This window comes from Cervus elaphus, chromosome 33 (genome assembly GCF_910594005.1).
Source record: "Cervus elaphus chromosome 33, mCerEla1.1, whole genome shotgun sequence".
Classification (NCBI taxonomy): Eukaryota; Metazoa; Chordata; class Mammalia; order Artiodactyla; family Cervidae; genus Cervus; species Cervus elaphus.
The window spans coordinates 38,993,338-39,017,692 of NC_057847.1; the positions used below are offsets into that span (position 1 = coordinate 38,993,338).

A 24,355-nucleotide genomic window follows, 5' to 3' on the forward strand; every position below is an offset into this window, starting at 1 on the left:
TCTTTGCAACCCCATGGACCTGCATTATGCTAGGCTTCCCTGTCCTTCACCATCTCCCAGAGCTTGCTCAATTCATGTCCACTGAGTCAGTGATGCCATCCAACCATCTTGTCCTCTGTCGTCCCCTTCTCCAGCATCAGGGTCTTTTCTAACGAGTCAGCTCTTCCCATCAGTTGGCCAAAGTATTGGAGCTTCAGCTTCAACATCAGTCCTTCTAATGAATATTCAGTATTGATTTCCTTTAGGATTTACTGATTTGATCTCCTTGCTGTCCAAGGGACTCTCAAGATTCTACTCCAACACCACAACTCAAAAGCTTCAATTCTTCGGTGTTCAGCCTTTTTTATGGTCCAGCTCTCACATCCATACATGACTACTGGAAAAACCATAGCTTTGACTAGACGAACCTTTGTCGGCAAAGTAATATCTTTGCTTTTTAGCATGCTGTCTAGGTTGGTCATAGCTTGTCTTCCAAAGAGCAAGCATCTTTCAATTTCATGGCTACAGTCACCATCTGCAGTGATTTTGGAGTCCAAGAAAATAAACTCTGTCACTGTTTCCATTGTTTTCCCATCTATTTGCCATGAAGTGATGGGACTGGATGCCATCATCTTTGTCCTTTGAATGGTGAGGTTTTTTTTTTTTTTTGAATGGTGAGTTTTAAGTCAGCTTTTTCACTCTCTTCTTTCACCTTCATCAAGAGGCTCTTTAGCTCCTCTTTGTTTTCTGCCATAAGGGTGGTGTCATCTGTATAAGGCTGTATATTGTTACCGTGCTTATTTAACTTATATGCAGAGTACATCATGCGAAATGCTGGGCTGGATGAAGCACAAGCTGGAATCATGATTGCCAGAAGAAATATCAATAACCTCAGATATGCAGATGACACCACTTCAAGTTATTTGGCAACAATCTACAGCAGTTCATTTTTTCTTTCTAGGTTACAAATTAATGCATGTAAATAAATAGAGCTAGACCTACATGGTTCTCACTAAGTATATGAATATAGAACTTCTAAGAAAAAAATAACATTTGGAAAAAAAAAAACTATAAGGATGACTCAACTAAATGAGCTTTATGGTCTCATCCAGTGCTAAGTTCATGGTTCTGGGTTTATGGGTAGTTAGTTTCTGCCATGTCTATGTCCCTTCCAGTGCTGTTCTGCTGTCTCCACCCTAGAAAATGAGCCAGTACATGTATACACACACACACTCTCCATCTATAAAGGTCTGATGCACTGAGAGGCCATGTCCACCTCACTCATGTCATTACTTGAAGATCCAGTCAAGTGTTTTAAATTCTAGTCCTTTTCTTTTTCTTATTCTTCCATCATTTGTTTTTAAAGGTTTATTTTACAATGTTTTCTTTGGAATTGATGAAACTCCCTTTTTTTCATTAACTGGGAGAATTTGCATGATTCCAGAACAAATAGATATATTTTTAAAGAGCAAATATCCAAGCAAATGATTCTTCTGTCTATCTCTGGTACCCTACACAGTGCCTTCCACATAGTCAGCACCCAGGGAATGCTTGTTCAATGAATGAATGAAGAAATGAATGAATAAAGAAATTCTCCTTCCATTCTTAGAAAAATACATGTCATCCTGTGGGACCAAAGGGTGGATCTAAAATGATCTCCTTTCCAGAGGAATTCAGAAGTAGAAAGTAGAAACACTAGTTTCAATGGATTTTTTTTTTAAGGATGAAAATTAGTTTATAAGTTACTTCTAGTAAATCAATCCTTTTTCTCTTCCTAAACTTATAATTATGAAGGGATGTACAATAACATTTTACTGCAAAGAGATTTAGTAATTCTGGCAGTACTTCATTAATCACTTAATCAGTGTTCAAGCAGAACTGATGTCCTTGACATCTATAATCAATCTTGATTCCTCCCACATTTGATCTTCATCCTTTTTGAAATCTGTCTACAGACACTAAGGACTGTTACTTATTTTCACATCATGTTTTTGTTAGAGATTACTCATATGCACATATGATAATAATCAGAATATTGCTACCTATATTGGGTCTCCTAGTAGTCTATTTGAAAACAGTTGCTTTCTCTTCAGTGAATTTATGGAGATTAATGGTGCTAGCACCAGATTCTATTATAGCTTAATGGAAAAATGGGATTGGGCCATTTTTTAGCTTAGTGTGACATACTATTCTTCTGGAGATGGCATGTTTATTGTTATTAGTAAGCCAGAGCTACTTGTTTATGATACATTCTGAAGAACTTTTCCAAAGCCACATCCTAAAGGCAGCTGTGTGTAGAAATGTGATAGCACCCTAAAACTGAGCAGCATGGAGTTAAGTTTGTCTAATATCTTCTGCTTTGGAAAGGTATTTTTATGATCACTGGTGGGACTGTGTTCTATCTCTCCTTTTCTCTTAACACTTCATAATTTGGATATTTTAAAACATTATTCCTCTAAAATTTTAGTGATATATAATTTCCATGTCCATTTACTTACAGACCACTCACTGACCCATCCATACGCTGCTTGTCAACATCAGTATTTTTGTTTACAGACCACTCACTGACCCATCCATTCGCTGCTTGTCAACATCAGTATTTTTGTCTTTCTTATAACAGAGTTGCAATATAGACTTTACAGTTAGATAGTCTGGAAGATGAACAGATGAAGACTCAGTTTATAATGACACATACATTTAAACAAATGAGACAAAGATTTTGTCATCTGGTTGCTTGAAGAGCATTTTGCCTTCATAAAAGTTAATAACATGGTATTTCAGGATTGTTTAAAAACTCTGCACCCACTATGTGCTGCAGAAGCAAACTAAGTTGGACTTTTGTGCTAATGTTAGACGTTTTGGGTGGCATGCTTAAATTAGTATTCTACAAGTGTTCAACCAAACCTACAACTGGATCTGCAGACCAAGAATCAGGAAGCCAGAAGGATAATAATGACAATAATAACAACCTACATTTACTGAGGTCTTCCCATGCCAAGGTAGTGTGTGGTGTACTCTGCATGAGCTATTTAATGAAATATTCTTAACATCCCTATGAGGTGAGTGTCATACATATTCCCAGTTCAAAGAGGAAAGGCAAGACTTACAGAGATCAAGAAATTTTCCCAGAGTTACAAGGCTGGTCTGTGGTGGTTCTTCCTGATGTCAGGTAGTCTGCCCACCCATCTTAGGTGCGTGAACTGAGGCCCAGAGGGCTATGGTACAGCCAGTAAATTGCAGAGCTGGATATATTTGAACATACATATTAGATAGAAGCTAAACTATAGAACAATTATAGTAAAATAATTACCCTTTTGTGAAAACTTAATGGAACTCTGGGCTAGCTAGTTAGTAGATTATAACAGAAATTAAGGTTAACATTTTACCCAGGCCTGAAAAGGTGAATAGGAGAGTTGGAGAGAATGTTAATAATTATCAGAGTCCACATCGAATTGGCGAGAGGTAGATTTGATCTTGAATGACTATCACTAATAACCACACAGACATGGGCTTCATTAGGAAAACAAATTTCCTGATCTAAATGAAATCTCCCTAAAACCATTCATTCTCTGCCTCCACCCCCTTCTCTTTTGCTCTGATGTATAGTGATCAAAGCAATTTTCTGACAACTAATTCAACTCCTCAAATGTATGGTTATAAATAATGCTATCAATTATTAAATGAAGTATAGCTTCCATTAATACATTGACAATCTTTTTTTAACAGTTTCTTAAGTGATTTTGGTTACTGTAAATCAGTTCTTCTTGACCTGAGCAACTTTAGAAAAGCCAAAAAAACTTTTATCAAAATGAAGCATTGTTCTCACGTACCAATACATAAGAAGCTTCATTCTGCACTGTTTGAAAGCTCTAGAAGGCTCTGCCTGTGTTCCCTATGCCGCAGCCACAGGACATGCCTGGCCCTAAACCACACTTGTTTTAAGGGAACCTGATAATATTCCTTTAGATTTTTGAAGAATGGACAGGAAGTAAGACGTTTAAGAGCAGAGCCTAGCGAACAGGAGAACAAAAGAACTCTTGGACCTGCCCAGACGGTCGGAGCTAAGTAACCCAGCAACCATGAGCCTGGGTAAGCAGCACCCGCCAGTGTGTTTAATCAACATCAAACATTTACTGAACTTCGACGATGTGCTCAGGACACTCTGAACTTACACTGAAGAAATCAGATGTGATTTCCACCTTCAAAAAACCTGTGGGAAGATATGTTCATAGTTATTGCATGATAGGTGCCTTCCAGGCTGACATCTTGAAGTCAAGTCACATAGTGAGTGGAGAGATACCACGTAAGCCCTGGCTGGGCCCAGGCAGCTTGTCCACAGGAAACTCATCCAGATCCTTTCTTCAGGCTCCCTGGGGTTGGAGGCTCAGGGGTGTATCACGAGATGCCTACTCCCTCCCCACCCCAGGTGGCCCGTGTGGTCTCAGTCCTGCCATGGTGCTCTTGTATCTTCTCACGTATCTAGGTGAGGGATCTCGGTGAGTGTGCTGGGCATCTGTGTGCTGCTGCCAGTCCCACCCAACAAGGACTCTCTCAGGAGGAGGCTGACTCCAGAGCAAATGTCCCTGTCTTTCTACTTCTGATGGGCCCAGCACAGAAAACAACTGTGGGGAAGCATTTCTTCTCACAAGTGCTGGGTCTCCTATCAAGACACAAAGAAGCCCTTGAATTCTATCCTCTGGGTGTCCTGCAGAAATTTCATGGGAGAAATGTTCATTTCAGTGGCTCTTGATTGAGCTGCCATATTCCTAATATTCAGGCACTTGTCTGGGAAAAAAAAAAAAGTCACTGTACCCCTGGGCACCGGATGTGTCTCTCCTGTAGCCCTGAGTATTGTTAGCAGTCCTGTCTCCCCAGTTGTGGCGAGCTCCTTTCCTATCAGTGCTGTTCCCGAGTGGATCCACAAGCAGCCCTTGTTACTGGGGGGCGCCAATCCAGTCTTAGAGCAGAGGTTTGCCATGAGCTCCAGCAAGTCCATGTATGCCTCCCAAGAAACTCCTTTGATTTGTACAAATCAAGCCCTTGTTGTGGACCCTGCCCATCAACTTCAGACCTGTTTGAGATGCAGTAGCTGTTGGTGTGACATGTCACGGCTCAGACATGCACTTTGGGATCCCCCTGACACTAGTTAATTATTTATGGAGATTCTCTACTATATCTTGTACTTTGCTATTTCAGATAAAGGAATCTTCATTATCCAAAGTGAGAACCTTGAGAAATGTATTCAAGCCAGCAAGTCTACACTGACCCTGGAGAACTGCAAACCACCCAACAAGTACATGCTGTGGAAGTGGGTTTCAAACCACCGACTATTTAACATCGGAGGCAGTGGCTGCCTGGGCCTGAATGTGTCTAGTCCAGAGCAGCCACTGAGCATATACGAGTGTGATTCCACCCACGTTTCCTTGAAGTGGCACTGTAACAAGAAGACGATCACAGGCCCACTCCAGTACATGGTCCAGGTGAAGCAGGACAACACGCTTGTGGCCTCAAGGAAATATCTCCATAAGTGGGTTTCCTATATGTCTGGTGGTGGAAGCATTTGTGACTATCTGCACAAAGGTAAAAAATAATTTTGACCAAAGTACACATGAAATGATATATTTAGAAAGGTTGCCCATTAATAAAGATTTGTAAAATATATGAAAGAGGTGCACAGCACCTGGGACCTCAAGGGACTTCTGCTAAATAGGTTTTAGTTGCTTAATTGCTTATTGTAAAAAGATTGCCAGAGTCTTAGAACAGATTTGCTTAATTCTGCTAAAGATGCAGAACTTTGAATTTAAAGGTATTAGGGGAGAAAACACTTAAATAACTTTGGGAATCAGTGGAAAGGAGAAAGAACAGAAAGATGAGGGAGAGAGAAAATCAAAGTAGAAGGAAAAGATTTTTGAAGTTAAAAGCCTTGTCAGGATAAATATAATAAGAGCCTCTCAGGCCAACATTTCTTTTATTGTAGAAAGTCAGTTCCATGTATGAAGCATGTGTGCAGGGGACCTCTGTCTCCTAAGACCAGGCTGGCATCTGTGTGGTGGGCATGTTACAAGGCATTAAAGGCAGACTGTTGTCAGATGTTATTTGGCGTGTGTCAGGGAGTGGGAGCGGTTTCCTGGGTGGCTCAGTGGTAAAGAATCCACATGTTAACACAGGAGACGCAAGAGACACAGGTTTGATCCCTGGGTTGGGAAGATCCTCCGGAGAAGGAAATGGCAACTCACTCCAGTATTCTTGCCTGGAAATCCCATGGACAGAGGAGCCTGGCAGGCTACAGTCCATGGGGTCGCAAAGAGTCAGACCCCACTGAGTGACTAAACAACATCAAAAACAAACAGGGAATAAGAAAGCATGGTTTTGATGGCAGGTAAGTGGAGGTGTTTTCATTTTCCATAGTTCTGTGATATCTGGGACTTTAAAACCAACAAAGAAAGCAGCTTAGTCCTGAAATTCTGAAACCTCAAACCTGTTTGTCAGGTTTTGTCACGTAGCTCTGTTCAGTCATTCATCCATCCATTCACCCACCTTCACACACTCATGGAACACGGACTGTTTTTGGGCTGGCGTCTGATTTACAAAGGCCAGCGAGACAGGAATGGTCCCCACCCTTCTGGTATTCTGTAGAATAATGCCTCAATAAGAGCTTCGATTTCTAAAAACTGTAGGAAGCAGAGAAAGGAGCTCCTAAAACCTAAACAAGACTTCCTCCTGTACCTACAAGAAATGAGTAAAGAGACACAGAGACAAGAGTAAGCCATTTCAGGACTCACTAAAATAAAGCACATGCTGCAAACCAGCACTCTGAATAACCTCCAGTTCTAAGGAAGAATTTGGGTTTTTGTTTCATGTGAACATTTCATCCATATACCCACACTCACAATGCATGCAGAGGAAGGCTAGGTAGAAGACAGAAGATGTGTCCTGGAATAGCAGCAGTTTGCAAACAGCTCAAACCTCTAGGGCTGGCGATATGTGGTGAGCTCAGGCTAGCACCATGCCCCAAACTGTATCCCCCCGTCACCCACCCCCACCCCTCCCAACTGTGAGAGAGGGTGGGAATCTCTACAGTCAGCCCTTTCACTCCAGGACCCACTGACTTAATTGACGGTGGCCCTGATCCCCTTCTCATGGTAAAGAACCTCCTTTGAATCAGTTCTAATGAGGTGGATGAAACTAGAGCCTTTATACAGAGTGAAGTAAGTCAGAAAGAAAAACACCAATACAGTGTACTAACTCAGATACATGGAATTTAGAAAGATGGTAACGATGACCGAGACAATAAAAGAGACACAGATATAAATAAAGAACAGACTTTTGGACTCTGTGGAAAAAGGCAAGGGGGTGATGATTGGAGAGAATAGCATTGAAACATGTATATTACCACTTGTGAAACAGATAACCAGCCCAAGTCTGATGCATGAAACAGGGCACGCAAAGCCAATGCATTGGGACAACGCTGAGGGATGGGATGGGTTCAGGATGGGGGACACATGTACACCCATGGCTGATTCGTGTCAATGTATGGCAGAAACCACCACAATATTGTAAAGTAATTAGCTTCCAATTAAAATAAATAAATTAATTTTTAAGAAAAGAAATATTAAAAAAATAAAAATAAAGGGAAACAGGTCAAATGCCAAAAAAAAGAAAGAACCTGCCTGCCAACGCAGGGGACATAAGAGGCGTGAGTTGAATCCCTGGGTCGGGAAGATCCCCTGGAGGGTGGCATAGCAACCCACTCCAGTTTTCTTGGCTGGAGACTCCCATGGACAGAGGACCCTGGAGGGCTACAGTCTATGAGTCGCAAAGGCTGGACATGACTGAAGTGACTAAGCACACTCACACTGAAGTCCCAGTTGATTCATGAAAAGTTGTCACCTCCTGCTTAAGGCCAAGGATGACCAACGATTGGAATACTCTGAGAAAGCAGCCAGCAGGCCGCTCAGCATGGCCATCTCTCTCCTAGACCCCCTCTCCGGGGGCCAATAGCCGGGCATCCGCTTTGCCCTCTCTCTGTGTACCATCTGTTTGCCACACTGCACCATGTGTGTCTTTAAAAATGGAAATCTGATCGTGTGATTTCCCATTCCATACCCTCTAATGACTGCCCGCTGCCTTCAGAGTAAAAACCGAAGTCCATGTCGTGGCAGAGCTGGCCCTCTGTGAGCTGACACGCCAGTGCCTCCCTGGTTCCTGCCTACTGGGCTTCCCTGCTCCCCCTGTTGACCCCACATGGTTCTTGATGCAGGTCCCACATTCCTGCTGTTCCTTCTGCCAAAACAACTCTTGTCCAGAGGCCTGAACCTGTCTTTCCCGAATTCTTATTCAGAGAGGCCTTCACTGACCAGTTTATCAAAAATAGTGCCCATTCAACCCCCACTTGGAGAAGGGAATGGCAACCCACTCCTGTATTCTTGCCTGGACAATTCCATGGACAGAGGAGCCTGGCAGTCCACAGTCCATGGGGTTGCAAAGAGTCAGACATGACTTGGTGACTAAACCACACTCCCACCACATACACCACATACACCCAGTCATTCTGTTCTTACCCTATTTTATTTTTCTTCATGGTTACTTATCACTACTTGAAATTACAAGTTTATCTATATATTTGCTTTCTTTTTTTTCTCCCCACTCAAACAGATGCTCCATATGAAAGGGAAATTTACTCATTTGGTCACTATTACATCATAATACCCAGTGCTGAACACATTAAATGCTCAACAGATATCTGTTGAGTGAATAAATTATAAATACTTATGAAACTCGAGATTCAGATGCTGCTGACTGATATACTTGGGGAATGGAAGATATTTTAAAGTGAAATCTTCAACCTATATTCAGTATCTTGTAATAGCCTATACTGGAAAAAGATCTGAAGCTATATACCTGAAACTAAGACAATACTAAAAAGCAACTATACTTAAATACAAATAATAATAATAAATAATTTTTTTCTTCTTATCCATTCACAAATAGTATGCTACTGAAGCAGTGTTGGTCAGTCAGTCATGTCTGACTCTGCAACCCCATGGATTGTAGCCCGCCAGGCTCCTCTGTCCATGGGATTCTCCAGGCGAAGATACTGGAGTGGGTTTCCATTCCCTTCTTCAGAAGGGATATTCCTGACCCACGGATCAAACCCGGGTCTCCTGTGTTACAGGAGGATTCTTTACCGTCTGAGCCACCACAGAAACACTGAAGCAGTGCACCATACTAAACAAACAAGGAGATAAACATATGAAACAAAACACTTATCAGCATTTCCCTGAACACAACACTCAGCCTTGTACTTTTCCATACACTAGACACTGAGGTCTTTTTTTTTTTTTTCATTTATTTTTATTAGTTGGAGGCTAATTACTTTACAATATTGTAGTGGGTTTTGTCATACATTGACATGAATCAGCCATGGAGTTACATGTATTCCGCATCCCGATCTCCCCTCCCACCTCCCTCTCCACCCGATTCCTCTGGGTCTTCCCAGTTAGACACTGAGGTCTTAAGGGTTAACCATGGTGAAGTGAGGGCCTTGCCCAGTGTAGATTTTCGGTCAATAAAAAATGACAGTTTCCAAAGATAAAGTTGCCATGCTACTTATTGACTTTGTCCTCTTTTTTTCTCTTAGATTTGTACACAATCAAAGGGAATGCCCACGGGACTCCATGCATGTTTCCCTTCCAGTACAATCAGCAGTGGCATCACGAATGTACCCGGGAAGGGCGGGAAGACAACTTACTGTGGTGTGCCACGACCAGCCGATACGAAAGAGACGAGAAGTGGGGATTTTGCCCAGATCCTAGTAAGAATAAAATCTAGTCTTCCCTATATGTCATGAATGAATCAAGGATGATTAGAAAGTTATTATATCCAAAGAAAAGCACTGAGATTGATCTACTGAAGTCTGAATAAGCTTGCTGAATCCATTTAACCAGATTTTGATTTTGTTTCTTTTTGCCTTGAAAAGACAATTCTGGTGTATATTGCTTTTTCTCCCCCTAAGTTCAAAGATATTAATTAGTCGTTCCTCACTAAGTTCAGTGCATAAATATGCTTTAACTGGAATCAAATTTTGATACTCTGTGATCTCATTAATCCCAGCTTCCAGGCAGGATACTTCAAAACAAAACTGAATGCATATAAAGTTTTGTTATCCTTCCAGTCCACTCCTTATGAGCTCCTTCACCTATCCATGTCCTGACTGCTTGTCCTGCTCATTGTCAAGTCCAAGCATCAGCTGGCCCTTGATGATCTTTTTAAAATCACAGTTGCCCTCCCAGTATTTCTCAACAGTGAGTTGTCTTGATTTCCTTTCCTTATTACTCAGTTTCTAGCTATAACTTTAAAATCCTTTTCTCTACTTAACCTGATTTTCAAGGTCCAGTAATAGCTTCAATGTTCTAAATATTTTGTCAGTTATTACTTTATTATTTTATTGTATTTTCATTTAGCTTAAAAGTTGCCAATGGTTCTTAAGTACTGGGGAATGTTTACATATATCTTCTATTTTCTTTCTTATTTATTTATTTTTGGCTCCGCTGAGTCTTCGTTGCTGCAAGGACTTTTCTCTAGTTGCAGCAAGCAGAGGCTACTCTCTAGTTGTGGTGTGGGCTTTGCATTGCAGTGGCCTCTCTTGTTACAGAGCACCAGCTCTAGGGCACATGGGCTTTAGTAGTTGCAGCACACAGGATCAACAGTTGCAGGTCCCAAGTTCTAGAGCTCGGACAAATAGTTCTGGTGCAGCAGTATGTGGAATCTTCCTGGACCAGAGATCAAACCCGTGTCTCCTTCATTGGCAGGCAGATTCTTTACCACCAAGCCACCAGGGAAGCCCTCTTCTACTTTCTATATTTATTTCCTTCACCTGGGTTTCTGCAAGGCAGAGAATTTAGTGGTTTTTGCCATACATTGACATGAATCAGCCATGGATTTACATGTGTTCCCCATCCCGAACCCCCCTCCCACCTCCCTCTCCATCCCATCCCTCTGGGTCGTCCCAGTGCACCAGCCCCGAGCACTTGTCTCATGCATCCAACCTGGACTGGCGATCTGTTTCACACTTGATAATATACATGTTTCGATGCTGTTCTCTCAGATCATCCCACCCTTGCCTTCTCCCATAGAGTCCAAAAGTCTGTTCTGTACATCTGTGTCTCTTTTTCTGTCTTGCATATAGGGTTATCGTTACCATCTTTCTAAATTCCATATATTCATCTTCCATGCCTCCTTTCCCTCCACAAAGTTAACAAAATGCCAGAAAAAAATTAAAACAAAAAGAAATGGAAGAAATTAACTTCAAACAATCTGGTTAATAAGTTGCCTGTAGAACTGTTTTCTAACCTAAGAGCCTGGTGAATAAGAAAGAAAGTAGACTTTGAAATCAGAAAGACCAAGGTTGTAGCCTTGCTTTCTCCCAACAAGGAGATACTGAGTCTCAGTTTCCTCATCATAAAAATGGAGATAATAACAATACCTATTAGGTTAACGAGTAGATCCAATTAGATGATGCGTTTAAGCCACTTATAGTACCTGGTCAGTCAGTTCAGTCACTTAGTTGTGTCCGACTTTTTGTGATTCCATGGATTGCAGCACACCAGGCTTCCCTGTCCATCACCAACTCCCAGAGCTTACTCAAAATCATGTCCATCGAGTCAGTGATCCCATCCAACCATCTCATCCTCTGTTGTCCCCTTTTCCTCCCGCCTTCAATCTTTCCCAGCATCAGAGTTTGTTCCAATGAGTCGGTTCTTCGAATCAGGTGCCCAAAGTATTGGAGTTTCAGCTTCAGCATCAGTCCTTCCAGTGAATATTCAGGACTGATTTCCTTTAGGATTGACTGGTTGGATCTCCTTGCAGTCCAAGGGACTCTCAAGAGTCCTCCAACATCACAGTTCAAAAGCATCGATTCTTCGGTGCTCAGCTTTCTTTATGGTCCAACTCTCACATCCATGCATGACTACTGGAAAAACCATAGCTTTGACTAGATGGACCTGTGTTGGCAAAGTAATGTCTCTGCTTTTTAATATGCTGTCTAGGTTGGTCATAATTTTTCTTCCAAAGAGCAAGCATCTTTTAATTTCGTGGCTGCAGTCACCATCTGCAGTGAATTTGGAGCCCCCCAAAATAAAGTCTGTCACTGTCTCCATTGTTTCCCCATCTATTTGCCATAAAGTGATGAGACTGGATGCCATTATCTTAGTTTCCTGAATGTTGAGTTTTAAGCCAATTTTTTCACTCTCCTCTTTCACTTTCATCAAGAAGCTCTTTAGTTTTTCTTTGCTTTCTCCCATAAGGGCGGTGTCATCTGCATATCTGAGATTATTGATACTTCTCCTGGCAATCTTGATTCCAGCTTATGCTTCATCCCGCCCAGCATTTTGCATGATGTTCTCTGCATATAAATAAGCAGGGTGAGAAATATAAAGCCTTGACACACGCCTTTCCCAATTTAGAACCAGTATGTTGTTCCATGTCCAGTTCTGTTGCTTGTTGACCTGCATACAGATTTCTCTGGAGGCAGGCAAGGTGGTCTGGTATTCCCATCTCTTGAAGAATTTTCCACAGTTCATTGTGATCCACACAGCCAAAGGCTGTGGTGTAGTTAATAAAGCAGAAGTAGATGTTTTTCTGGAACTCTCTTGCTTTTTCGATGATCCAACGAATGTTGACAATTTGATCTCTGGTTCCTCTGCCTTTCTAAATCCAGCTTGAACAGCTGGAAGTTTATGGTTCACGTACTGTTAAAGCCTGGCTTGGAGAATTTTGAGCATTACTTTTCTCAAAAAAGTGAGGTGAATGCAATTGAGTGGTATTTTGAACATTCTTTGGCATTGCCTTTCTTTGGGATTGAAATGAAAACTGACCTTTTCTAGTCCTGGGGCCACTGCTGAGTTTTCCAAATTTGCTGGCATATTGAGTGCAACACTTTCACAGCATCATCTTTTAGGATTTGAAGTAGCTTAGCTGGAATTCCATCACCTCCACTAGCTTTGTTCATAGTGATGCTTCCTAAGGCCCACTTGACTTCACATTCTAGGATGTCCAGCTCAAGGTGAGTGATCACACCATCATGGTTATCTGGGTCATGAAGGTCTTTTTTGTTTAGTTCTTCTATGTATTCTTGCCACCTCTTCTTAATGTCTTCTGCTTCTGTTAGGTCCATACCCTTTCTGTCCTTTATTGTGCCCATCTTTGCATGAAATATTCCCTTGGTATCTCTAATTTTCTTGAAGAGATTTCTAGTCTTTCCCATTCTATTGTTTTCTTTTATTTCTTTGCATTGATCGCTGAGGAAGGCTTTCTTATATCTCCTTGCTATTGTTTGGAACTCTGTATCCAAATGGGTATATCTTTCCTTTTCTCCTTTGCCTTTAGCTTCTCTTCTCTTCTCAGCTATTTGTAAGGCCTCCTCAGACAGCCATTTTGCCTTTTTGCATTTCTTTTTCTTGGGGATGATGTTGATCACTGTCTCCTATACAATGTTACAAACCTCTGCCCACAGTTCTTCAGGCACTCTGTCTATCAGATCTAATCCCTTGAATCTATTTCTCACTTCCACTGTATAATCATAAGGAATTTGATTTAGGTCATACCTGAATGGTCCAGTGGTTTTCCCTACTTTCTTCAATATAAGCCTGAATTTTGCAATAAGGAGTTCATGATCTGAGCCACAGTCAGCTCCCAGTCTTGTTTTTGCTGACTGTATAGAGCTTCTCCATCTTTGGCTGCAAAGAATATAATCAATCTGATTTTGGTATTGATCATCTTATGATGTCCATGTACAGAGTTTTCTCTTATGTTGTTGGAAGAGGATGCTTGCTATGACCAGTGTGTTCTCTTGGCAAAACTGTTAGCCTTTGCCCTGCTTCATTTTGTACCCCAAGGTCAAATTTCCCTGTTATTCCAGGTATTTCTTGACTTTGTACTTTTGCATTCCAGTCCCCTATAATGAAAAGGACATCTTTTTGGGGTGTTAGTTCTAGAAGGTCTTCATAGAACCATTCAACTTCAGCTTCTTCAGCATTACTGGTTGGGGCATAGACTTTGATTACTGTGATATTGAATGGTTTGCCTTGGAAACGAACAGATCATTCATTGTTTTTGAAATTGCATCCAAGTACTGCATTTCGGACTCTTGTTGACTATGAGGGCTACTCTATTTCTTCTAAGGGATTCTTTCCCACAGTAGTAGATATAATGGTCATCTGAGTTAAATTCACCCATTCCCGTCCATTTTAGTTCACTGATTCCTAACATGTCGACATTCACTCTTGCCATCTCCTGTTTGACCACTTCCAATTTACCTTGATTCATGGTGTCTGAGAAGACTCTTGAGAGTCCCTTGTGCTGCAAGGAGATACAACCAGTCCATCCTAAGGGAGATCAGTCCTGGGTGTTCATTGGAAGGACTGATGTTGAAGCTGAAACTCCAATACTTTGGCCACCTGATATGAAGAGCTGACTCATTTGAAAAGACCCTGATGCTGGGAAAGATTGAGGGCAGGAGGAGAAGGGGACGACAGAGGATGAGATGGTTGGCTGGCATCATCAACTCGATGGACATGGGTTGGGGTGGACCTTGGAGGTTGGTGATGGACAGGGAGGTCTGGCGTGCTGCGGTTCATGGGGTCACAAAGAGTGGAACATGACTGAGTGGCTGAACTGAACTGAACTGATGGACCTAACATTCCATGTTCCTATGCAATATTGTTCTTTACAGCATCGAACTTTACTTCCATCACCAGTCACATCCACAACTGGGTGTTGTTTTTGCTTTGGCTCCATCTCTTCATTCTTTCTGGAGTTATTTCTCCACTGTTTTCCAGTAGCATATTGGGCACCTACCAACCTGGGGAGTTCATCTTTCAGTGTCCTTCTTTTTGCCTTTTCATAACTGCTTATGGTGTTCTCACGACAGGAATACTGAAGTGGTTTGCCATTTTCTTCTCCAGTGGACCACGTTTTGTCAGAACTCTCCACCATGACCTGTCCGTTGTGGGTGGCCCTGCACGGCATGGCTCATAGTTTCATTGAGTTAGACAAGGCTGTGGTCCATGTGATCAGTTTGATTAGATAATGCATCTAAGCCACTTATCACAGTACCTGGTACTCACCAGGATTACCACCACCATCATCATGTCACCATTAGGTCTAACATTGTTTCAACATGTGCTTCTGAAACAATGATCCTTCCTCTTTATCATCTTTGTCACCAGCACTAAATTAAGCATAGTGTTAAGACTTAGATCCCTCTCTCCAGAGAACTTGGCCCAGATGGAATACAGGACAGACAGATTTGCTCCATGCCTGGAAATGCAAACTACATTTGATAGGATGCTGTAGAATCATATAGTTTAAAATGTAGATCCTTGCCCAGTCCTGGAGATGCAATGAGCATTTGCATTTTTGACAAATGGCCCAGGTGATCCTGTGGCTGATAATTCATCAGACAATTCATAACGTGCAAGTAATTCCACATAACATCTATATATAGGGGCGATATTAAGACATTTAGCAACCAATTTAGTATGGGCTATTGGCCAATTCAAGTGGAGACCTTAATGTGAAGGCTTGGAGTCCTGGACAACCACTATTGCTATTAGCCCCTTATCTGCTGTAATGTGAGGGGATGCTGAGGCAGCAAGAGGCACTTGATGAGCTCAAGAGAGCAGCTCTTCACCAATCAGCCTGAAAGTATTTCATTATTTATTAACTGTCAGATCATTAGCCTTCTCCATCTGAATCTGAATGTCTGTGTGGAGGAATATGTGCATGTAATCCCCACACTCCTTAGATCCTTGAGTCTGATGTCACATTTTTTACATCATCTTCTCTTTCCATTTCCATCTCCAATAGATATCATTATTAAAAGTAAATAAACAGAGCCCTGGTTTGAGTTCCCTGAGTCATAGAGCAAATTCCCACTGGCTATCTATTTTAAATACGTTAGTATATCTGTTTCCATGCTACTCTCTCCATTAGTGGGAAGAAGAAGGCTCAAGAGGGAGGGAATATATGTATACGTATGACTGATCTATGTTGATGTGTGGCAGAAACTAGCACAATATTGTAACTCAAACATCTTACAATAAAAAATTTTTTAGGAAAGTAAATAAACAAATATTAATAAAAGTAACATGTATTTCACATAACCCTAATACTATTTTTTAAACTATACTATTCTCCTTGAGGAGAAGGCAATGGCAACCCACTCCAGTACTCTTGCCTGGAAAATCCCATGGACGGAGGAGCCTGGTGGGCTGCAGTCTATGGGGTTGCTAAGAGTCGGACACGACTGAGCGATTTCACTTTCACTTTTCACTTTCATGCACTGAAGAAGAAAATGGCAACCCACTCCAGTGTTCTTGCCTGGAGAATCCCAGGGACGGGGGAGCCTGGTGGGCTGCCGTCTATGGGGTCGCACAGAGTCAGACATGACTGACGTGACTTAGCAGCAGCAGCATTCTCCTTGAGATTCTTCAAAGAGCGCTGTCACCATCCTCTGTCACTTTTAGCCAATTATGGTTCCCCAGGTGGAAGCCTGGGTTTAGTGGTGCCCAGGGCTTCTAGATTCCTGGACTATCTATTTGTTCAGCTTCCTAAGGTTCAGAAGCATCCTCCACTTGACAGCCTGCCAGATTCCAAGTCTCTTGCCCTTTATAAAACCAGCAGAGAGAATGTTTATTTGTACAGTGCTAAATTACAGTTCCAATTTTCTTCCTTTCTTTTACTCTTGGTTCCTGATGGCCAACATAACTCAAAATGATGTGCCAGAGACTGGAATCTGAGCAAACCGATTGCTTTTTCCATGGGGTCAAGAAGTGGACAGGACAGAGAGATTAAAGCAAAGATTCATACTACTGTATCCCATCTTTCTTATTCAGAAATTTTTCTTTTATCTCAATGTAGAATGATCCCTATATTTTAAAAAAGTTGATTGTAAGTGAACACAGTGTAAATTTAGTCCTAATAAACACATACTAAAACACACTAGCAGAGAGGGATGTGATAAAACTTCTGTTGCTATAGATCTTCAGGAACAAGGATGACATAGAGGAATCTCTCTGGTTTTATTTAGAGGTGATTCTGAGTCATACTATGTCTGTCCTGGTTGTATGTCTTACCCAGCTGGAGAGTCAGGCTTAGTTAGTTTGAGATATTTTTAGGATACCAGCCTTTGGGTGAAGCCTTCCCCAGTGGCTCAGCATTAAAGAATCTGCCTGCAGTGCAGGAGACACAGGACACACGAGTTTGATCCCTGGGTCAGGAAGATGCCCTGGAGGAGGAAATGGCAACCCACTCCAGTATCCTTGCCTGGAAAATCCCATGACAGAGGAGCCTGGCAGGCTCATTGCTCTGGAGCCTCATTCACCTCATACAGTTTTTATCAGTAATTTGAATGATAGAGCAGATTGGTACCAATTTAGATGTATGCCTGCCAACCTCTGCTTCATCAGCAGTATTATTATATCTCTCTTCTCAAGTTTCTCTCTCACTCCCTACAGGGCCATACAAACCTTTCTTCTCCCCTGACTTTCTAACCTTGCCCTACATTCTCCTTCCAAACTCTTAAGAACCAACTTGAAAGAAAATAGGATCCCTCAGAGGGGAAGTTTTGACAACTTCCTGCTCACAGGCCTGCTCTTTAAGCCTACCGTGGTTTGGATCCATCTCTTTTTTTCTCCCTCCCAAGCAATAATGGTCCTCCTCCTACCTAGAGCAAATCTCCCCACCTGGACTCTGCAGCCTCCCATCCAATCTTCTCCAGCTTTATCTCAGTGTTTCTCAAAGCATGGTCCCTGTTCCAGATTGGAAAGGGAGATGTGAAACTATCTCTCTTTGCAGATGTCAAACTATCTCTCTTTGCAGATGTCATGATCTTAGATATATAAAATTCTAAAGAACCCACTAAAAAACTACTATAACTAATAAACTCATTCACAGGATACAAGATCCATATACAAAAATTAATTATACTTTAATACAGTATCAATGAACAATCCATAAATTAGATTAAGAAAGCAAATCAAAAAAAAGAGAGAAGTCCATTTATCATAACATCCAAAAGAATAAAATACTTAGGAAAAATTTAACAAATGACATTAAAAACTTACATCTAAAAACTACAAAACATTGAAAGAAATTAAAGAAAATTAAATAAATGGAAAGACATCCCATGTTCATGTGATCAGAAGGCTTTTTATTGGTAAGATGGCACTACTACAGCACTCTCTATCAAATCCTAGCTGACTCCTTTGTAGAACTTGACAAGCTCTTCCTAAAATTCATATGGAAATTCAAAGGACCCAGAAGAGCCAAAATAATAAAGAAAAAGAAGAAAAAAGTTGGAGGACTTAGATTTCTCAATGTCAAAACTTATGGAAAGCAACACTAATCAAGACAATCAAGACAATTGTCAAAATGGAATAAAACTCAGAGACCCACACTTATGATTAATTGATTTCTGACAAGGATGCCAAGACAATTCAATGGGGAAAGAATAATCTTTACAAAAAATGGTACAGGGAAACTGGATATTCACATTCAAAAGAATAAAATTGAACTTCTATCACCATATAAAAAATTAACTCAAGATAGATTTTGAAAACTTATATGGAAGAGATAAGACTATAAAACTGTTAGAAGAATCAGTCAGTTCAGTCATGTCTGACTCTTTGCAACCCCATGGACTGCAGCCTGCCAGGCTTTCCGGTCCATCACCAACTCCTGGAGCTTGCTCAAAATCATTCTTCTTGGAGGAATACACAGGGGTAAAGTTTCATGAATTCTTAGATATGGCATCAAAATGAAAGCAACAAAAGAAAAAAAGAGATAAACTGAACTTCATCAAAATTAAAAATTCTGTGTTTCAAAAGACAAAATCAAGAACATGAAAAGACAACCCAAAAATAGGATAAAATATTTGCAAATCAGATATCTAATAAAGGACCTATATCTGGAATATATAAAGAAAGCTTCAGTTCAGTTCAGTCACTCAGTCATGTCCGACTCTTTGCGACCCCATGAATTGCAGCACACCAGGCCTCCCTGTCCATCACCAACTCCCAGAGTCCACCCAAACCCATGTCCATCGAGTCGGTGATGCCATCCAACTGTCTCATCCTCTGTTGTCCCCTTCTCCTCCTGCCATCAGTCTTTCCCAGCATCAGGGTTTTTTCAAATGAGTCAGCTCTTTGCATCACGTGGGCAAAGTATTGGAGTTTCAGCTTCCACATCCGTCCTTCCAATGAATACTCAAGACTGATCTCCTTTAGGATGGACTGGTTGTATCTCCTTGCAGTCCAAGGGACTCTCAAGAGTCTTCTCCAACACCACAGTTCAAAAGCATCAGTTCTTCAGTGTTCAGCTTTCTTTATAGTCCAACTCTCACATCCATACATGACTACTGGAAAAACCATAGCCTTGATTAGACAGACCTTTGCTGGCAAAGTAATGTCTCTGCTTTTTAATATGCTGTCTTGGTTGGTCAAAGAAAGCTTATAACTCAATAAAAAAGACAAAAGTCCCAATTTAAAAATGGGTAAAATATCTGAATAGACATTTCTCAAAAAAAAAAAAAAATTTGACAAATGGCCAATAACCAATGAAAAGCACTCAGTACCATGAGCCATTAGGGAAATTAAAACAAAAACCACAGTGAGATACCACTTTACATCTCACAGGATGGCTACAATCAAAAAGACAGACTAAAATAACAAATGCTGATAAGGTATAGAGAAATTGGAACTCTCATACACTGCTGGAAGGATTGTAAAAAGATACAGCTGCTTTGGAAAACAGTCTGTCAGTTCCTTAAAAGGGTAAATATTGGGTTACCATATGACCTGCAATTCTCCTAGCTAATTATCCAGGAGAAATGAAAACACATGCCCACACAAAAATTTGCACACAAATGCTTATAACAACATTATTTATAATAGTCAAAAAATAGAAACAACCCAATGTCTGTCTACTGATGAATATATTAATAACACATAGTATACCCATACAATGGGATATTATTGGACTATATAAAGAAATGAAGTACTGGTACATGCTACAACATGGATGACCCTTGGACACATTATGCTAAGAACCCAGTCACAAAAAGACCACACAGTATAATTCCATTTATGTGAAATTTTCAGCATAAGCCAATCTATAGAGACAGAAACTAGTTTAGTGGTTGTCTCAGGCTGGGAGTAGGGCTGAAGACTGAGGGAAAAGTGGGGAGTGATTGCTAATGGATATTGGGTTTCTACAAAAATGTTCTAAACTTGATTGTGGTGATGGCTGCACAATGCTTTGAATATACTAAAAACCATTGAACTATATACTTTAAATGGCATGTTATATAGCATGTTAATTGTATCTCAGCAAAACTATTTTTTTTAAAGAGTAAATGGGAGTGAGAAATTGGAGAGAGCATATGTATGAAACTATGTGATTAACAGGGGTAAAGAAAAGGCAGAGATTGGGATGGGGAAGCCAAGGGAAGGAGTCTTTTTGTTTCTTGTTTTTTAAGGGTGAGAGACACTAAGTCATCTTGGAGAGCATCTGGAAATGATCAAAGAGAAAGAGGTTGAAGATGCAGGAAAGTGAAACAATTGGTGAAATAAACATGGTCTCTCAGAAGGCAGAAGGAAGTAGGGTCCAGATCCTAGATGGATGGACTGACCTTTTATGGATGTAAAAACAGCTTCTCTGTAGGAGAGAAGAAAGAGAGCATAGTACAGGTCCAAGAAGGTTGATGGATTTAACTGATGGGGAATATGAGGAGTAACCAGTCCAGAGCTGTGGACTTGGAAGAGGGGAAGAAGGCATGAGAAGTTCAGACAACAGGAAAGGTGTGAAATGAACACGGTGGCTGCTGAGAGAGCAAGCTTACTAGAGAAAACTGGTCAAGTTTCCAGGAAGTATCAGGGGTGGTTGATAATGAATCAATCAGATGACTTTTCTTGGCAGTGTTCATCAGTTGGGTGCAGGCACAGAGCAGGCAAATAATTGGGTTAATCTGCTGAAACAGGCTCCAGAAAGGCACTAATGACTCAGTCCGCATTGTACTCCAAGATTCGACAATAAGTAACAAAACTGATATCATCTCTTTCTTTGGGTTTCTGGGGCCCACACCTACTAGTTTTCTTCTTTCTTTTGTGGCCACCACTTCTCATCTTCCTTTGATATCATAGTCTCCTTACCCAGCTATCTTTAGACACTGATGGGGAATAACATGAAAAAGATGGAACATGGTACCTACTTTCCTGATACTTAATTTTATTAGGAAAAACAGACAACCAGTAAGCAATCACATAATGCATCATTTAATTTCAACTGTGATCAGGGGTACCAAGGAGCATGTAAGGCACTGGGAGCAGGAAGTCCTGACTTGGTTTGGTGTCCCTTTTATAGGAGATTTACTAACAACACACTTTGCAGGGAACAGATATTCAGTAACTATGTGCTGAGTATATGAAAGACCAAAGAGAGAGAAAATAGTAACTTTGTAGCTTGGAGTTGCTCTAATAGTATGTGTGTTTTTTGTTTGTTTGTTTGCTTTGTAAGAATTCAACCATTTTTTAAGTGGCAGAAAGAGTACACCTGGGACAATGACAAAGTTATATCCTTAGGGAAGACAAAAAAAGCCATACTAGTAGAGAAGAAGAAATGGCTGCATCTCAGTCACAATCTGTAATAAAATCAGTGTTGACTTGACTACACTTCAGTTCATTAGAAGAGAGGTGTGTTTTGAAAGGGGGAAAAAAATCACCTATTTATAGCATCTTGCAAAAGACTTTTGACAATCTTTCTTCAAATAATAGGAGATACAAAGATATATATGACATAGTTGTTTCTGTCAAGGAGCTCATAATTTAGTGACAGAAGAGATGATATAAAGACAACCAAAGAATCAAAGAAATATGATGGTTTACATTAGAATTTTTTGAGAAAAAGTAAGAGTACCAGCCTTCAATCTTGTGTTTTCAGGGGCTTGAAAATAGAAATTAGCTATGAAGAAAGCAAGAGGATTAAGAGTAAACACATGCAGATGTCTCATGCCAAGATGGGAACCTCTGGCAGGAGCAGTTCCAGGGAGTAGTCTTAGAGGCCAAGGTGACCTGCAGGAGGTCTCTTGGGGAGTAGTCTCGGGCTCGATACATATGGAAAGGAAAGGAAGAAAGCAGGATTGCTCAGGACGGTGATGCAGCACTGGCGACCCCCACACTGACCCACGAGGAGTTCTCAAGCTGTATTTGGCCCTGGTTGGGGTGAGAGGAGGGGTCTTATAGCTCTGTGGTGACCATCATGGTTTGCAAGCTGCTCTCGAGAAGGGAGAGTGACATTGGGCAATGAGCCTCGTCAGCCAAGGCAATCGTTGAAGGAGAGGTGACTGCTGGCAGGTGGGGAAGTAAAGTTTGGTCCTGAAGGGAGATCAGAAGAGCACGTCAGGCCAGTGCCCAGCACCCAGTGCCCAGGCCCAGTGCCCAGCACCCAGTGCCCAGGCCCGGGGTGGCACTTTCATTCCATTTGTTACCATAAGATCCTCAAATAAGATCCGTGGAGTGATACCCAAGCCATCCAGAGGAGCAAAGACGGGACTGACTGCATAGAAGTATACATTCTTATATTTAGTTCAAACCAAATTTCAATGACAAATGGACTGGCTTGTTAGAAGATCAGGGGCATCTGTTGCAAACATTTGAGACATTCCTTTTGATTAACCTTGAGAATTAGCACAGATAATACCAAGGCAAGGAAAAGCTAACAAAGCTGAGCAGGGCAATTTGTAGCACAGACAGGATCGGCTGCAAGTCTTTCATCTTAACTGTTTCATGTATCGAACTCAGGCTTTGATGTACAGAATTCGGGTTTCTGCAAAAGGCTGTGTTTATGTAGCTCAATCCACTTGCTGTTGAAAGGGCAGGACCTTCCCTTGCCAATTCTTGGCAAAAATGGGAACAAGATCGACTGAAGTGTCATCCAGGCCTTTTCTTATCCTGACATGGCTTATCCTGGAGGCTTATAGTTAGGACTCATTACCGAATCTTTCCCCAAGGCAGGTTGAGGTGAGGTACCCTGCACCCAGATCTCTCCACTGACATTCTCTCCAGTCTCCCCTTCTGATCTCTTATCATCTTCTAGTAGTCAGGGGCTGTTTGCACCTGCTCTTCTTAGGAAGTGCTTCAGATGTTTTCTTTCAAGCCTGTGTTTCCCAGTATTTGCATTGTGGACCATCTGCATTAGAATGTGGACCATCTGCATCAGGAATATGTTTGAAAGTCAGGTTTCTGAATCCCACCCCAGACCTACCAATTCAGAATCTCTGAGAAGGAGAACCAGGAATCTGTGGTTTTTTCAGAAGTCTGCTAAATGATTTTTATGCACAATGAAGCACCCCCTGCTCCTGTCTCATGGACTCAGCTCTCACACAGGATGAATAGGGCTAAAATGAAGTCTGATAATGCTTAGCATGTTGTCCATCTCACAGATGGCTCAATTAAAAAACTGGAAATGGTCTCTAAGGACTCAGACTCAATGTGGAAATTTCAAACATCAGAGCAAGATGATTACTAGAAGCATCCTCCTTCCCTTCTCCTCCTTTCCTACACGTTTTCTTTGGTGATATAGACTTGTCTTCTGCCCTCCTTCAATCTTGGATCCTTCTATAAATACATGTGTTGGTCAGGGAACTTGGTAGACAATCTCAGATTTAATATATTTATATTTAATAACTTCTCATTAACTAACTCAGTACTGGGGAAGGCACGTTGCAACCAGACAGGAAAACAAACTTTTGCATTCCCAAGGGAACCATCTAACTAAGCATTGTGTCAAAAAGAAAGCAAACAAAAAAGATTTCATATTGTCAAATAAGTTTGAAGTATAGTGAATTAAAAGCGAGCCTTTTCTTTACTAGAGAACTCAGAGCCTTTAATATGCTAGTGTACATTATGAATTCCCCTGAGGATATTACATATGCACTGCATCCCAGCTTCTCTTGGGGAGCTCTTGAAATTGTAATACTATGTGGATTGCACTTTGGGAAAGATTGTTCTAGATTTTAGCAGATTGCCTGACCATAAGTTACACTCTTGCTGTTGCATAGTTCACACCGTCTACATTCTGAAATTTTTTGCCTGAGTTTGATTTCAGGTAATTACTATGACTGCTTAGGTTCACCTTGGGGTTTGATTTAAAATTTCATCAAAAGTGCTTTTGCTTTCATTTTCTGTCATTTTAAGAAACTTCAGATTTCAGATCCATTTTTCATACTTTATTAAGTTTACGTTTAAGCAAACTACTCAACGCTTGGCCAATGTTTTGCAAGTGGATTTTGTTTCTCCTCCTTTTGGTTCAAAGAATTTTA

At 41.1% G+C, this 24,355-nt stretch overlaps 1 protein-coding gene across 2 annotated transcripts in view; it reads left to right on the forward strand.

The window, feature by feature from the left end:
* Positions 1-24,355, forward strand: part of PLA2R1 (phospholipase A2 receptor 1) — a 122,883-nt gene that overhangs the window by 11,814 nt on the left and 86,714 nt on the right. For both annotated transcript variants that reach the window (XM_043894828.1, XM_043894826.1), the window contains exons 2-3: positions 5,176-5,559; positions 9,620-9,793. In XM_043894828.1, the coding sequence (XP_043750763.1) occupies positions 5,176-5,559; positions 9,620-9,793 (558 nt within the window). The remainder of the gene's footprint in view (positions 1-5,175; positions 5,560-9,619; positions 9,794-24,355) is intronic.